Source organism: Cylas formicarius, unplaced genomic scaffold, assembly GCF_029955315.1.
Source record: "Cylas formicarius isolate icCylForm1 unplaced genomic scaffold, icCylForm1.1 PGA_scaffold_9__14_contigs__length_23061073, whole genome shotgun sequence".
Classification (NCBI taxonomy): domain Eukaryota; kingdom Metazoa; phylum Arthropoda; class Insecta; order Coleoptera; family Brentidae; genus Cylas; species Cylas formicarius.
The window spans coordinates 17,337,197-17,353,060 of NW_026844365.1; the positions used below are offsets into that span (position 1 = coordinate 17,337,197).

General features: G+C 38.3%; 3 protein-coding genes across 3 annotated transcripts; 1 reads left to right on the forward strand and 2 right to left on the reverse strand.

The window, feature by feature from the left end:
- Positions 1-1,237: 1,237 nt before the first annotated feature.
- Positions 1,238-4,995, forward strand: LOC132707388 (DNA-directed RNA polymerase II subunit RPB2). The gene has a single exon (XM_060679230.1). It carries the CDS (start codon positions 1,354-1,356, stop codon positions 4,879-4,881), a length of 3,528 nt encoding a protein of 1,175 aa, XP_060535213.1. The 5' UTR covers positions 1,238-1,353; the 3' UTR covers positions 4,882-4,995.
- Positions 4,996-8,954: 3,959 nt separating this feature from the next.
- Positions 8,955-11,150, reverse strand: LOC132707635 (serine/threonine-protein kinase Pink1, mitochondrial). Its single transcript, XM_060679551.1, has 2 exons — positions 11,018-11,150; positions 8,955-10,888 (listed from the first exon to the last, which is right to left on the reverse strand). The coding sequence occupies exon 2, from the start codon at positions 10,815-10,817 to the stop codon at positions 9,078-9,080; it is 1,740 nt and encodes a 579-aa protein (XP_060535534.1). The 5' UTR covers positions 10,818-10,888; positions 11,018-11,150; the 3' UTR covers positions 8,955-9,077.
- A 172-nt stretch (positions 11,151-11,322) lies between these two features.
- Positions 11,323-15,614, reverse strand: LOC132707667 (protein ecdysoneless). The gene is made up of 3 exons (XM_060679590.1): positions 15,274-15,614; positions 14,977-15,182; positions 11,323-14,226 (listed from the first exon to the last, which is right to left on the reverse strand). The coding sequence occupies exons 1-3, from the start codon at positions 15,515-15,517 to the stop codon at positions 12,793-12,795; spliced, it is 1,884 nt and encodes a 627-aa protein (XP_060535573.1). The 5' UTR covers positions 15,518-15,614; the 3' UTR covers positions 11,323-12,792.
- Positions 15,615-15,864: the final 250 nt, after the last annotated feature.

Sequence of the window (15,864 nt, forward strand, 5' to 3'; positions counted from 1 at the left end):
ACTTGTATAATTTTTACTTTCAATACTTTGTTCTTTTCCGAAACTACAGCAATTGTGGCAAATATAAGGACCTAATAGGCTCTGCGAAAAACAGTGATACCTATATATTTTAAATTTAACAAACTGGAAAATAGACTTACAGAAATTACTAAATAGAATGCCTACATTTTTAGGTGCATTTAAATAGTTACGAAGAATGTTTGGGTAATATGTTTTAGTGTACAAGAAATATAAGAAATTAAGCTACAAGTTCAATTTTTAGGAATTTTGAGGAATTCCCATTGTCGTCTACTGCCTGGAAATGCTTCTTGAAGATTTTTTTCCACTTTCTTTTGCTATATCTAGCATCTCAAAGTTATTTCAATAGGGGTTCAACCCATGAGTTTATGAAAACTAACATGAAAAAATACATGCAGAAATTGCATCCTATCTACAGGGCTCACGGAACAATGACGCCAAATTAATTACAGAATTATACTGACTCCGACGCGGGTGTTACAATTCTGCACTGCTTTTCCACACTTTAACTCCTTTTTTGTCTGAAAATTTAATAGGATTGCGACATATTTTCAGAAAATACTGCCGTAAAAATGCCTTATGGACGATCTGTCAGCGGCCATGTTGTTTGTTGAAAGCCGCAAGTTGTTATGGGTCCAACGTTAAAATTGGCCATTAGAACTGCCATTGGTTAAAAACGAAATTTTAAATCTCGCGCATGCTCACGTTGAATGGACTTCCTCAAAAAAATTTTCATATTTGCTTCATGAGTTCATGTATTGTCAGCATTGGCGGGGCCTCTATATGTCTAGTAGTTATATAGTTCAACCATATAGCTATCAGATCAGATAGGTGTTTTACTACGGTCAAAATTGATGCGCAACATTTGACGCCACTAACCTGAACTTTGTGACATTTTCTTTCTAAACAGCGTTTTCCACCTATGAGTTCCCAGAACATTTAACTGCATCTAGGCATATTTTGACCTAATACTGTCAGCGGCCGAGTTAGTTATTTGTCTATTGCCGCAAGGTCATTGGTTATAGTTGCTTCATAAGTTCCTGTATTATGGACATAGGCAGGCCTCTATATCTCTAGGAGATCAGAAATAAATCTCAATAAGTCAAAATGAGTATACCGAACATAGAAGCAATACGTCTTTTGGCAGTTGGTCGGCGGTTTGATTTTAGCAAACTCGGCCAATCAACAAAAGAAGAAGAAGGCCGACCAAATGTGAAGGCTAATTTTATTATAGTAAGCGTCAAATCAAAACCTATAAGAAATATAAGTATAGCATCAATACAGTGCTTTAAATACGTTTATTGTAATAACATTTAATTACTAAGATTTCGCAAAATGTACGAACAAGATTATGATCAGTTCGACGACGAAGAAACTGAAGAAATTAGTTCAGAGTTATGGCAGGAGGCCTGCTGGATCGTCATCAACGCTTATTTCGATGAAAAAGGGCTCGTAAGACAGCAGTTAGATAGCTTCGATGAGTTTATACAGATGTCCGTTCAACGAATAGTGGAGGATTCGCCCGCAATTGAATTGCAAGCTGAAGCTCAACACACGACAGGCGAAATTGAAATCCCTCCCAGGTATTTGCTGAAATTTGAACAAATTTACCTATCCAAACCAACCCATTGGGAAAAAGATGGTGCTCCATCGCCAATGATGCCCAATGAAGCCAGATTAAGAAATTTGACTTACTCCGCACCTCTTTACGTTGACATAACTAAAACAATTGTAAAAGAAGGTGAAGACCCTATTGAAACCCAACATCAAAAAACTTTTATAGGTAAAATTCCCATTATGTTGCGTTCAACATATTGTCTCTTAAGTGGTCTAACAGATCGTGACTTAACAGAATTAAATGAGTGCCCTTTGGATCCTGGAGGGTATTTTATTATTAACGGTTCAGAGAAGGTGCTTATTGCCCAAGAAAAAATGGCTACAAATACTGTTTATGTGTTTTCAATGAAAGATGGAAAGTATGCTTATAAATCAGAAATTCGTTCTTGCCTAGAACATAGTTCCCGACCTACATCAACATTATGGGTCAATATGATGGCCAGAGGGGGTCAGGCTATTAAAAAGGCTGCAATAGGTCAAAGAATTATAGCCATTCTGCCATATATCAAGCAAGAAATTCCTATTATGATAGTCTTCAGAGCTTTGGGTTTTGTGGCTGACAGAGACATCCTTGAGCATATTATCTATGATTTTGAAGACCCTGAAATGATGGAGATGGTAAAACCTTCTTTGGACGAGGCTTTTGTAATTCAAGAACAAAATGTAGCTTTAAATTTCATTGGTGCAAGAGGTGCTAGACCAGGTGTAACAAAAGAGAGACGTATAAAATATGCTAGAGAAATTTTACAAAAAGAAATGTTACCTCATGTTGGTGTGTCTGATTTTTGTGAGACTAAGAAAGCCTACTTTTTGGGTTATATGGTACATAGATTGTTATTAGCCGCCTTAGGACGCAGGGAATTAGATGATCGAGATCATTATGGAAACAAGAGGTTAGATTTGGCTGGTCCTTTACTAGCTTTCTTGTTTAGAGGATTATTTAAAAATCTGATGAAGGAGGTAAGAATGTATGCACAGAAATTTATTGATAGAGGAAAAGATTTTAATCTGGACTTGGCTATTAAAACAAAACTTATCACTGATGGCTTGAGATATTCCCTCGCCACCGGGAATTGGGGTGACCAAAAAAAGGCTCATCAGGCAAGAGCTGGGGTATCGCAAGTATTAAATCGCCTCACATTTGCATCGACCTTATCTCACTTGCGCCGTGTCAATTCTCCAATTGGCCGAGATGGTAAATTAGCCAAGCCGCGTCAGTTACATAACACCCTGTGGGGTATGATTTGCCCGGCCGAGACGCCAGAAGGCGCAGCGGTAGGCTTGGTGAAAAACTTGGCTTTAATGGCATATATTTCGGTCGGTTCTCAACCATCTCCAATCCTGGAGTTCTTGGAGGAATGGTCAATGGAAAATTTGGAAGAAATTGCCCCGTCAGCCATCGCAAATGCGACAAAGATATTTGTAAATGGATGTTGGGTGGGCATACATCGAGATCCGGAACAACTCATGGCCACTCTAAGGAAATTGAGACGACAAATGGACATCATAGTATCGGAGGTATCAATGATACGAGATATCAGAGACAGGGAAATTCGAATATACACGGACGCAGGTCGTATATGTAGGCCTCTGTTGATTGTAGAAAACGAGCAGCTTCTATTAAAAAAGAAGCACATAGACAATTTAAAAGAGAGGGAATATAACAATTACGGATGGCAAATGTTGGTGGCTTCCGGCGTGATCGAGTACATCGACACTTTGGAGGAAGAAACCGTGATGATAGCAATGTCGCCAGATGATCTCAGGCAGGAAAAAGAATACGCTTATTGTACAACTTACACTCACTGCGAAATTCATCCAGCTATGATACTAGGAGTTTGCGCCTCTATTATCCCTTTTCCCGATCACAACCAGAGTCCCAGAAACACTTATCAAAGTGCTATGGGCAAACAAGCTATGGGAGTCTATATCACCAACTTTCATGTTCGAATGGACACTCTGGCTCATGTCTTGTATTATCCTCACAAACCTTTGGTCACAACTAGGTCTATGGAATACCTCCGGTTTAGAGAACTACCCGCTGGGATTAACAGTATAGTCGCGATTGCGTGCTATACGGGTTACAATCAAGAGGATTCTGTCATCCTGAATGCGTCAGCGGTGGAGCGGGGCTTCTTCAGGTCGGTATTCTATCGTTCCTATAAGGACGCCGAATCCAAACGCATCGGAGATCAGGAGGAACAATTCGAAAAGCCGAACCGGCAAACCTGTCAAGGAATGAGGAACGCGCTGTACGACAAGCTGGACGACGATGGTATCATTTCGCCGGGAATAAGAGTGTCGGGCGACGACGTCGTCATAGGCAAAACAATGACCCTTCCGGAAAATGATGACGAATTAGAAGGAACGACGAAACGTTTCACCAAACGGGACGCCTCCACTTTTCTGCGGAACAGCGAAACCGGGGTCGTGGACCAAGTGATGTTAACCTTGAACTCTGAAGGCTACAAATTTTGCAAAATCAGGGTGAGGTCGGTAAGGATACCCCAGATCGGAGACAAGTTCGCGTCGAGACACGGTCAGAAGGGTACTTGCGGCATCCAGTACAGGCAAGAGGACATGCCGTTCACCTGCGAAGGTATCACTCCCGATATTATAATCAATCCTCACGCTATCCCCTCCCGTATGACAATCGGTCACTTGATCGAGTGCATCCAAGGCAAAGTATCGTCCAATAAGGGTGAAATCGGCGACGCGACGCCGTTTAACGATGCCGTAAATGTACAGAAAATTTCGACTCTGCTTCAAGAGTACGGTTACCAGCTGCGAGGTAATGAAGTTATGTACAACGGTCACACGGGGCGGAAAATCAACGCCCAAATCTTCTTGGGTCCCACTTATTATCAAAGATTGAAGCACATGGTGGACGACAAGATCCATTCGCGAGCCAGAGGCCCGGTCCAAATCCTAGTGAGACAGCCGATGGAAGGCAGAGCCAGGGACGGAGGTCTACGTTTCGGAGAGATGGAGCGCGATTGCCAAATCTCGCACGGCGCCGCCCAATTCTTGAGGGAGAGGCTGTTCGAGGTGTCTGACCCCTACAGGATCCACGTTTGCAACTTTTGTGGCCTAATCGCCATCGCAAATATGAGGAATAACACGTTCGAGTGCAAGGGATGCAAGAATAAAACTCAGATTTCGCAGGTCCGTTTGCCCTACGCGGCGAAATTGTTGTTCCAAGAATTAATGTCGATGAATATTGCGCCCAGGTTAATGGTTTTGTAATTTTTATTATCGATTGTAATGTCCGACTCCAAGTTATGTGTGTGTTATATGATTTGACATCAGTTTTACATTTATAATTAAGTATTAGCCAATAAAATTGTCTTAAAGTTACAACTTTGATTAACTATATATCTATTGCTTAATGAAGGGGGTAACAAAACCAAATAAATATGTCGATAACGGATTGAGTTGAAACCTGGCTTTGTTAATGATTGTATTAGTTCACGTTTCTTTATGTCGAAATTTTGTGAACTGTGTGAGAGCCGACTTTAACTGCACAGTAATCCTACTTTAATGTTTGAAAACAATTTTGGCCAACCTAGTGGTTTTAATATTGCTTTTACTTCTTTTGGAGCTATTGGTGGTATTGATCCAGGGTTTGTGCCCGCAAATTATATTAATAAACAATTTGGTTCCGTTTTGCTAAAGTTTAGTCTGAGGAAGTTAATAAAACTTTGATTAGTATTAAAACTAACGCTTATAGCTCCGGCAATATTGATATAAAAATGATTCTTTTAACAACTCCATATTTAGTCGATCATATCACTTTCCTTGTTAACAAGTGTCTGCTGACTGGGGTTTTTTCGGACTCTTGGAAGCAAGCTGAATCCACCATGTCAAAGATTATTGAAAAATTTGCAGCTAAACAACTTCCTCCCACACACTCAATCTGGTTTTCAACCTCTTCACAGCACTAGTTCTGCCTTGCTTCACGTTACTAATGATTTATTGAGAGCAGCGGATTCTAAATTAAACTCTTGTCTCCTACTCTTGGACTATAGCAAAGCCTTCGACACCTTCTAGCTAAACTGGAATTCTTCGTGATAAAAGGTACTGCTCTTTCTTTTTTAAAAATTTTCTTGCTCAAATAAACCAAAGGGTAGTTATAGCAAATACTCATTCAGATGCCATTGTTTTGGAGTGGGGTGTTCCCCATGGGAGTATTCTGGGACCTATTCTATTCTATAACTTCGCTACTTTTCTTAAATTTTGTAAATCTCATCAAAACGCCGATGATACTCAGTTATATTATAAATATATTTTCGCGGATGGAAAAATATGATGACAATATATTCCGGGATATCATCCGTTCGTTTGTTGAGCTCCGACTGGAATCCTGCAGACGTTTCGCCAAGATCTCACTTGGCATTTTCAATGCTCGCGCTCCGAAAACACTTCAAAAACAGTGATTGAAGTGTTTTCGCACAGGTTTGGGAGCAATCGCAGGTTTTCGTTTCTTTTACCGTATGTTCGTCAATTCTGTTTTGTCAGTGAATGTATTCGTGTTGTTTTGCAAAAATATATCTAAAAACTAACGGTCGTAGAAAAAGTACAGCATTCGGAAAACTTTTTAAGTTACTTGTTTATTAAACACTCGCTCCGCTTGTGCCAAATACACTAGTGACTCAAATGCCGTTTACCGCACTTGTTGCATAATATACTATTATAATTTAGAGGAATATTTTACTTATTAATGTTTGTTATCACTGTATTATTGTGCTGTCATATATTTATTGTATAAATTTTTAATGTAGTTTGTGGGATCTATATTGTGTACCTAATTTTGACCTACTTGACGAAATCCACACCTATTGTATTCTAAATATGTAGGATGTATTTTCAATACAATCGGCAACCTTGTATATTTGTTATCAGTATTATTTTAATGTTTTTCTACTCTCGTCTCTAAAATACCTAATTACCTACCGATCTAGCGTGCGGAAAGCGTCACTTTACCACGTCAGTTCCGTTTGCCACGAATCCGAGCCACTTCGGACATTTCCGGGATTTTACCGCACGGGTTTGGAAGCAATCGGATGTTTTCGGAGATATTTCCCACGCTTTGAATTTTAACGTCTGTCAATTCTGATAGTCATGTCGGTGAATGTATTCATGTTTTGAGAAAATGTACGCAAAAACTAACAGTTTTTAACTTTTTAACTTACTCGTTTATTAAACACTCGCTCCGCTCATGGCAAATAAACTCGTGAGTCAAATGCCGTTTACATAATACACTATTAAACTCATGTCTAAAATCTAGTACAAATATGTAGAATAGGTAAAAATAGTTCAGAAATTTATAATTTATATACAATTACAATTATTACAAGCTATTAATAAAAGCTTAAATAAAATTCCACTTAGACTTCCGAACACAGCAAGTGCTTACCATAATTATATCAAAAAAGGATAGTAACACACGAAGCACAAGGTTTTCCAATTATTAAATACACACTTATTTTAAATACCAACATTTTGATATTACACACAATCTGAGACCGGTAAAGACGGCTAAACTAAAAACACGTTTTCGCGAATACTGTTTCTTTTAATTTTTACAAAACTTCTGGAGTCCTCCTGCATCTGTTTTTGCTGAGTCGAACTAGCTGACGTATAGAAATCTATAAACAACCTAAAAATCTTAACGCGACTCAGGTCTGTACCCATCACCAATATGGGAATCAGTCATCCGAGACTGTGTTTATGCCCCTCATTTAGCTCCGCCCCCCTCAAACAATATATAAGCAGGTACAGAGTAAAATACGAGCCAGTTTCAGCCAAGCTCTAAAAAAGACAAACAGGATGATTGGCGAAACGTCAGCAAGTTCGACTCAGCAAAAATAGACGCAGGAGGAATCCAGAAGTTTTGTAAAAAGTATTACAGTAGCCTGTGGCAGTTTCTTTAAAAAACTGTTTCTTTTAATATCGAATAGCTCAATCAAAACGTATAAACCAACATACAATGATAATGATCATGATGATTGTTTACAATGTCGTTTCACCGCCTTATAGAGCTTGCGCCGTTAAAGTACGAGGGATACCCAGAGCTTGTATAGTACACCTTTCTGCCGCTAGGTTGTGGATAGTACAACTTATTGCGAGTTCAACGCCACCTTCGTTTTAAATTTAACTTGTTTTGTTCACTTGCAGTGCCATTTTTTGTTAACGCTGTTTTTTTGTTATTTCGTTTTTTTTCGATGGCAAGTTCAAAAGAACAACGTGCATCTGTGAAATTTTGTTTTCTGCTCGGTAAAAGTGCTGTTAAAACTGTTGCAATGTTAAAAGACCTCGTTCTGGACGTCCATCAACTGCTCGAATCGACGAAAATATCGAAAAGATTCGAGAGTTTGTGCTCACAGACCGTCGACAGATAATTGAACAATTATCAAAGATTAGTGGGTTATCTTGGAGCACGGTTCAGCGAATTGTAACGAAGATTTGGGAATGAAAAGAGATGCTGCCAAGTTTGTTCCTCGTATTCTGACTGACATGCAAAAAGAACATCGAGTTGAAACATGTGCTTTGATTCAACAGCTTGAAACAGATCCAGATTTTCTTTCAAAGATCATTACTGGACACGAGTCATGGTGCTATGATTACGATCCAGAAACGAGCAACAGTCCAGCCAATGCAAGACGTCACTGTCTCCCCGTCCAAAAAAATGTCGTCAGGTCAAATCAAACATCAAAATGATGCTGATTTGCTTTTTCGACATCAACGGCGTAGTTCATGCAGAGTTCGTTCCACCAGGTGAGACCGTTAATCAAGCTTTTTATCCGGGAGTTTTAAGAAGATTGCGCAACAGTATTCGACAAAAAAGACCCGATTTGTGGCTGAGAGGGGACTAGTTCTTTCACCACGATAATGCACCTGCACACACAGCCATTTCTGTTAAGCAGTTTTTGGCTAAAAATGGCATGGTTCCTCTGCCCCATGCACCTGACTCGCCTGATCTCGCTCCCTGTGACTTCTTATTTCCACGTATGAAAAGGGACATGGAAGGACAGCGATTTGACAACATTGAAAAGGTCAAGAAAAAAACGAGGGATGAGCTGTCGGCTATAGCCAAAGATGAATATAAAAAATGTTTCAAGTGAAAGCACCGCTGGGACAAATGTATTAGTTGTAATGGAGTAATTTGAAGGGGATAAGGTCGTTCTGTGATTTTCAAAACAATATGTAGTTTATAAAAAATGATTCCGGTTTTTTTTAGGCACCCCCTCGTATGTGACTGAAATAGGTAAAATGTCACATTTGATAGTTGTAACATCTTGGTGACCTTTTTGCGCGAAATTGATAATAAAAAACTTTTTTTTTAAACCCATTACTATTTACAAAACAAATATAACCATTAACAATATAACAATATACTATTAACAATTACAATAAAAATACTCATATTAAAGAAAAACAATTCAACTATCTTGCCTAGTATGTTCGTAAATCCAGTCCAGCGCAGATTTAATGATGGAAAGCCGAGCTCTACACAAGAAACTTGAAATCAATAAATATTCAGCATAACCGGCATGCCCGCTTTTACCCAAGCGTGTTTCACTCGAAACGCATGCTCTGCCCTCGCATAAAACCTTGGCGGTCACTGACAGCAACCAATCCAAAATCTCCTCAGAAGTGGGAGGTTTGCCTTGCTGATTTAGCCAAGAACTCGGGGCCCATAAAAATAGCTGGCACACTGTTGCGGCCATTTCGGCATCCAATCGATCTCTAGGATCTCTCTTTAATAGATTCTTTATTAGAATTTTAATAGCGATTGGAACATTTCCGGGTAAATCAGGCAATGCCGATTCCTCATAATTGGTATTACGCAACCTTAAGTTTCCTTTGACGTAAAAAGGATTTGGTGCACCAAATATTTCATAAGCCAATGCGCCCACGGCCCACAAATCCGACTTGGTATAATTCAAAACCGAGAAGGTTCCTGGTTTCTGACATATTATTTCGGGAGCCATCAATGCCGCGTTCCCACCCTTATCGACGTCGTAATTGCGATAAGGCACAACCAAATTGTGATTCTTCTCAGATAAACAACATCCAAAATCAGTTATCACTAACAGTGGACTGTCAGGGTCAGATAAATCTAACAAAACATTATCAGATTTAAGATCTCGGTGTGCTATGTTGTGGGACACCATATGACTAACACCTTCAAGGAGTTGAGTTAACAGAAGGATTGATGTACGTGTTGACAACGAAGTTGACTCTGTAAATTCTTGCAAACTTTGATGGTATCTTTTCATTAACAAAAACAATGACATATTTCTTCCCTCACCTTCTGGATCAATTCTTTTAGGTAGTGCGGCAGGATATAGTTCCCTGCATTCGTCCAATTCTGGTACAAAATCAGTAAACACAGTTAAAATGTTGACAATATTTGGGTGCGGAGGCAAATGACGGCTTCTATCCAAAAATTCATACTCCCAGTCTGATATTCCATGAGAATTGTAATACATTCTTGCAGGTACAGTTTCTTTATACATACCCCGCAAAATTGCTATCGCATTTGACTGAATATCATAATTAAACATCATTTTGATTGCAAATGGATAATCTTCGTGACCATTGGCTGCCACTTGTTTTTGGGATTTTATTTTCGCTGCATATACCGCAGCATTGGCTCCTTTGGCAATTGGCTTACCAAAAGTAAATGTGTTCAAGGTTACCACTTTATCATCAAGACTCGCCTCACATCGCAATTTGGGATCCTCAAAGAACCATTGCACTTTTGACATGCATTCTCGAATTTCCCAACACACACCCTCCAATTCTTCTTCTTTACTCAAAATACTGGTACCAGAAGCAAAGGCAATGCCAACTAATCCCAACACCGGTCCAGAGGTGCCATACAAAATCCGTTGAGTAGCTCTGCGTCTTACATCAGCAGCGAATGTGTTTGTAATTTTCTGAGCGTTCTCGACTAAAAGTTTGCGCGCCTGCTGCGTAATTTGTATGCCCACATTTCGCAATACATAGTTCTTGGAAACAATTTGTTTTTGCAATTGGGTAGGCGGAGAAGATGCCTGACTGCTAGCGCCTACCTTATTTGCAATGGTTGTCGAATGGGCTTCCCGTTTGCATATTTGGCGCAGGAGCGCCGTACCATGCTTGAATAGCTTGTTTCCGATGTACCGCGCCGACATTTTATATTTTCAAAGTAATTCCGATGCAGTAAAATTGCTTTTTGATTTTGTCCCTTTCCTTTGTAGAGATTCTAAAAACACAAAAGTATTTTACCATCCGGTTTTTACATCCAAATTTCCAATACAAATTGAGTGTGATATAATATAGAGATCGTTGAATACCGCAAAATATAAACAATTATTTGAAAGTAAAAATTTACCTCACATATCTACGCCATAACTTATTGTTGTTCTCTTACACAATGCTGCCATCAGAGGCTATGGATGCTACAAATATCCCTGTTCGAAAAATATTCTCTTCTTCTTGTTGGTGAAATTTGCCAATATTATACGACCATAAGTTATCGACATCAATCAAGAATTTTCTCTACAACTGTCACATATATTTTTATTGTAATGACCCAAAAAAGCGGTCAATTTAAATTTTAGGAAAATGAAAAAATCAATCTACACAGTTGTTCAAACGATTTATGACCTTATTGAACAATTTGTCTGATATATTTAACTAGCAAATTATGGACAGTAGAGCAAGTAAGCCAACGAGCATTTGGATTCCTAATGTCGCCCAATTATTCTAATCCTACCTAGAAGTAGTATTCATGTACAAAATACACTGCAGTGAATGTAAACTTTGAATGTATAGTTTATGAAAGTTAAAATCGATACTTACCAACACCCTGCGAAGTATTTATATGACGCAAAAAAAAGCATGTTTGTATATTGTGTAATTTAAAACCATCAAATACAAAAGTACAAAAAAAATACTAAGATTAACGGACTAGACATGAAAATAATCATTTGAATAACGCGAAAATGGCCTTTTGCTATCACATAATACATTGACAGCACGATTTCTCAATATTGTATACAACAAATAATTGAAGGTTGAAGTTGAATAGATCAATCAATCAATATCATCACATTTAAATCAACTAAAAAAATCCGTTATAATAAAAACTTAATAATTCAAGTTACAATAGAATATGTATATAACCTAATAAGCACTGGCGCAATGTTTCAACTAGGGACTCGGTAACTTTAAAACCGACTGGTGCACATGGGTTTGCAATCTTAGCTTTTAACAATTTGGCAAATCCACCGGCTCGTCTGCTACTAATTACATGTTTTTAAACATGCTATTTTCTAGTCCCAAAGAACAAACCGACTCTGAGAACTGATAATAGGGATCTATTGCACCTTCTATTTTGGTGTAATTTTATTTTATCTCTATAAAGTCGTTTCTATGGTCGCTACATATTTGAGTCACTCCTATGAAGATTAATTTTTGTAACAGACATTTATAGTTTTCCATTTAGATTTTTAAAAAATGCGAAATATCGGAAAGTAAATGCAGTATAGCGATAATGACGACCCAATGCTAGTCTAAATCCTTTTTTAAATATTAATGTGAGATATAATTCATAATCAACAAAAATGTGGCATAAAATAATATTGCTTTAACGTTTACGATTGTTATTCACGCCAGGTGCCCTTCTGCAAGCGAAAGCTTTACATTTTCCATTGAATTGAATTAGAATAACGAAAGAAACCCAGGCTTAATCTAACCTTTCCTACGTCATCAAAAAAGTACGTGCCAAAACTAAAAATGTCAAAATAACGTCAGAAAAAATAAGTTATGACGGTTAATAACAAATAAAGTTTCATAAGAATGAAATCGAAGAGGCGCAAAAAATCCCTAATTTCTCAACAAAAGTGCAATTAGTTTACGTTTGTGTGATAAGGGCAAGTGTGAATTTTGTCCAGGGATGCCAATTGTTAAAAAGTAAAAGAACGCGATTTCGCGATAAGACGTTATATGATCTATAACGAAAAAAACATCTACGAGTTATTCACCAAAAAAACGGGGCTTTGCCAACATAAACTGTCAGTGCCAACTGTCGTTAATTAAAATACTATGCCGTGTGCAATCAGTTTTGTAAGTTACAGATCCCTGGTGTCACCAAATTTAAATTTATTACTTGGGGTTTAAATGTACGCCCATGGGGCCTAACATGTTGCTCGAGGGCCCAGCCTCCCCGATCTGCGACCTGTAACTCTCCAGGATATTCTTCAAGGCGTTCATGTCTATATCTACGGGTTTGAAATTTTCAATATCTTCGAACCCGTCGTCGTTCTTCTTCTCAAAGCTTTGCCCGATAGTGGTCGCCGCCAGTTCTTTGTCCATCTCGTCCATGTACGTCTCCATTTTGTTTTTAACATCCTCGCACGTTTCCGTGTTGACGTAATCGTCGTTTTCGTACTCGCTCATATCCGAACCCGAATCTAAGTCCCACGAGTCGTCCTCGGGTATTACGAAATTCAGGATGTTTTGTACTGCGCATGCGAACGAATTCGGATCGAAATTTACTTTATTATTCGAATTTTCCTTTTCTTTAGCATCCGAGGAGAAAGACACTTTGTTCTTGTTTTTTCGCCTCGCCGGTTTGACCGGGGACGATTCGGGGAACTCCGCCCCTTCGACGTCCGACACGTGACTAAGGAAAGCGTTCACTTTCTCGGCAAAAGTTCCCGCGTCGGAATCATTTGTAGCGCTGAACATTTTTCGCTGCCCGTATTTTTCCTGGAGCATTCTGTCCAGCTCCTCGGGGCTTATATTTAACCACGAGTCGTCGTCGTCTTTTTCTAAATTATCTCCTTCACTTTGAAACTGTTCAAAATTAATATCAATCGACTTCAGCAAGGACAACACTTCCTGACCAATAGCTGGGCAATAATGCATCGAGTCCCTGTAATCCGCGTAATATTCCTTGGCTCTGTTTAACAGGTTGTTATAATCTCTCGAGTGCTCGAGGAAACCTTTAAAATACCCCTTCTCCTTTAAATTTTCCAAATAAGTATGCCAGCCCTTATCCCCTTCGACGTCATCGCTCGGTTTGGCCTGGGATACGAGGATTTCAAAGCCGCAGGCAACTTTGACGCCCAAGACGTGTGTTTTATACTCTGGGTCACCTACTGGCAGCAAATTCCAACCGGTGCGGCGGTCAGGCACATATTTACTGTGCAATAACATCGCGTACAAGCACTTTGTAAAGGTCACCCTCGTCCTCACCCTTTGTTCAGGGGGAAAGTATTTCATGGCCCTACAAGCTTTCAAATCGAGCGGGTCTCGATTACAAAATGCTTGGACCGCTGGGGCGATTAAACTGGGCCTGTGTCTAAGAATGGCGGCCACCATGGTGGGAACGAGAATGGTGGTGCAGTGAAGATTGTCTTTTATGTTATCTGGGAAATTGCTAAGTTTGTTTTTAATTGAATTCTGAATCTCATCGGAAGTTAAAAATATTCCTGGGTCAGCCCAAATCATTGACAACGCTGTAGATATTGAAATGGACGGGTTTTCCGGATCCTCGGGGGGAATAAGGTGAAGTTTTCCATCATAAAAGTACACCTAGAATAGACGTAACATTAAATACTAAGGGGTGGTAGGATCTTCATTTAATTTTTGTTCAGATTCGTGAGGGATCTTGAAACCGCTAAAATTCATACAAATATCTTTAGGAACCTTAAAAAAAGACAACCTGCATATCGGTCGCCCAACTGTAATATTCCATATCTGCAAAAAGTGAATTTTACAGAAGAGACAAATATTATTTTAAACAAAAAGTTATTGGATTCATGGACCCAAACTTAAAAATAATAAGTTCATTTTTTACTAAACAGGAAATACAAACGAGAATTTTGCAGAATTTTGGGCAACCTAACAACCTTAATGCAATGAAAGTCTCAAAATGGTGAAATATTGAGTATTCTAGTTAGCAATATAGTTAATTGACAATTACTATATTAGTTAGTCTGTTTAATTCGACCATCAAAAAATTATGTGCAATATCTCCAATTTCTAAATTTTCCTTTTGTTTTACATCACCCTACACAACTTTCGAAGAACTTGCTGTAATTCAAGAATTACTAGTTTTGATTAACTAAAAGCAAAATATATGAGGAAGGAGGACATATAAATGTTGCATACAAATATAAGCTTAAAAAGCAATTAAAACACAAATTGGACCACTATCGCAAATTTACTTTTTTTTTGGTTCCAAATGATTTTTAATAGAGAAAACAGATAAAAACAAACCAATTTAAAAAACAGCCATTCAATGTTTCACATTACAAATGATAGTTTTTGCATATCACTTACCCTGTTTTCACAAGTGTCGGGATTTGCCCAATTTGGTAAAAAATCTGCTGCTTCAATCAATAAAAACTCCCCATCCGAGTCATAAATTCTCCCAATTGTTCCTGTGACCTCACGAGTGAGCTCTCGAAGAATGAATACCATGAACCATTCGTCCTCAATATTATCTCCATAATGCGACACCCCATATAAATGAGGTGGTAAAATGTCTGAAAGGCGTTTTGTTAAATTTCATGAATTTATTTAATGAGTCGAATTAATTTGAACTGCAAAATTGTAACAACGCAAACATGATCTTACCGTTTTTGTCCTCTATGTGCCTCAAATAATTACTATGACTTGTTCTTATGGTGAGTTTAAACGCATCTTTATGCCACAAGTAATTTTTTGCATATTTCTCGACGATTTTATTCGCTTTTTGTAATACAGTATTTAAAGTCGTCTCTTGATCTTTTTCATCTCTGGAATCTATTGAAGGAAACAAATAATATTCAACAAAATCGTCTGCTCGTACTAACTGCAGTGCATTTTTAATGCTCGTCATTTTATGTATATAATAAAATTTGAATCCCAAATAATGACAGTAAATTATAGTTATAAACAGAATTTAGAAGAAACAGGATTGTTCAGACCGATTCAGACCCTTGAAAGTTTTCATCCACAACCCTAGCCAACTTAACAACGGTCACTTGCCCAATGCTAATTTTTGTCGAGATTTAACCATAACTTATCGCGTAAAAGTAAATTTTTGGCCCGAAAAATCTTCTTTTAAACCAACAAGAGTACATATTATCTATATTATATCAAACTTCAGTAAATAGTTCAAACCTCTAAGATATATCAGGGAACATTGCACAACCCACCAATCAACACCTGTTAACTATGATTGCT

What these genes read in the sequence shown, in the direction of transcription:
- LOC132707388 (XM_060679230.1), top strand. Translation starts at nt 1,354, where the DNA reads ATGTACGAACAAGATTATGATCAGTTCGACGACGAAGAAACTGAAGAA.
- LOC132707635 (XM_060679551.1), bottom strand. Translation starts at nt 10,817, where the DNA reads ATGTCGGCGCGGTACATCGGAAACAAGCTATTCAAGCATGGTACGGCG.
- LOC132707667 (XM_060679590.1), bottom strand. Translation starts at nt 15,517, where the DNA reads ATGACGAGCATTAAAAATGCACTGCAGTTAGTACGAGCAGACGATTTT. An exon ending in GCACATAGAGGACAAAAACG is followed by an intron (nt 15,183 to 15,273) that starts GTAAGATCATGT and finishes AACGCCTTTCAG; the next exon opens with ACATTTTACCACCTCATTTA. An exon ending in CCGACACTTGTGAAAACAGG is followed by an intron (nt 14,227 to 14,976) that starts GTAAGTGATATG and finishes CGTCTATTCTAG; the next exon opens with GTGTACTTTTATGATGGAAA.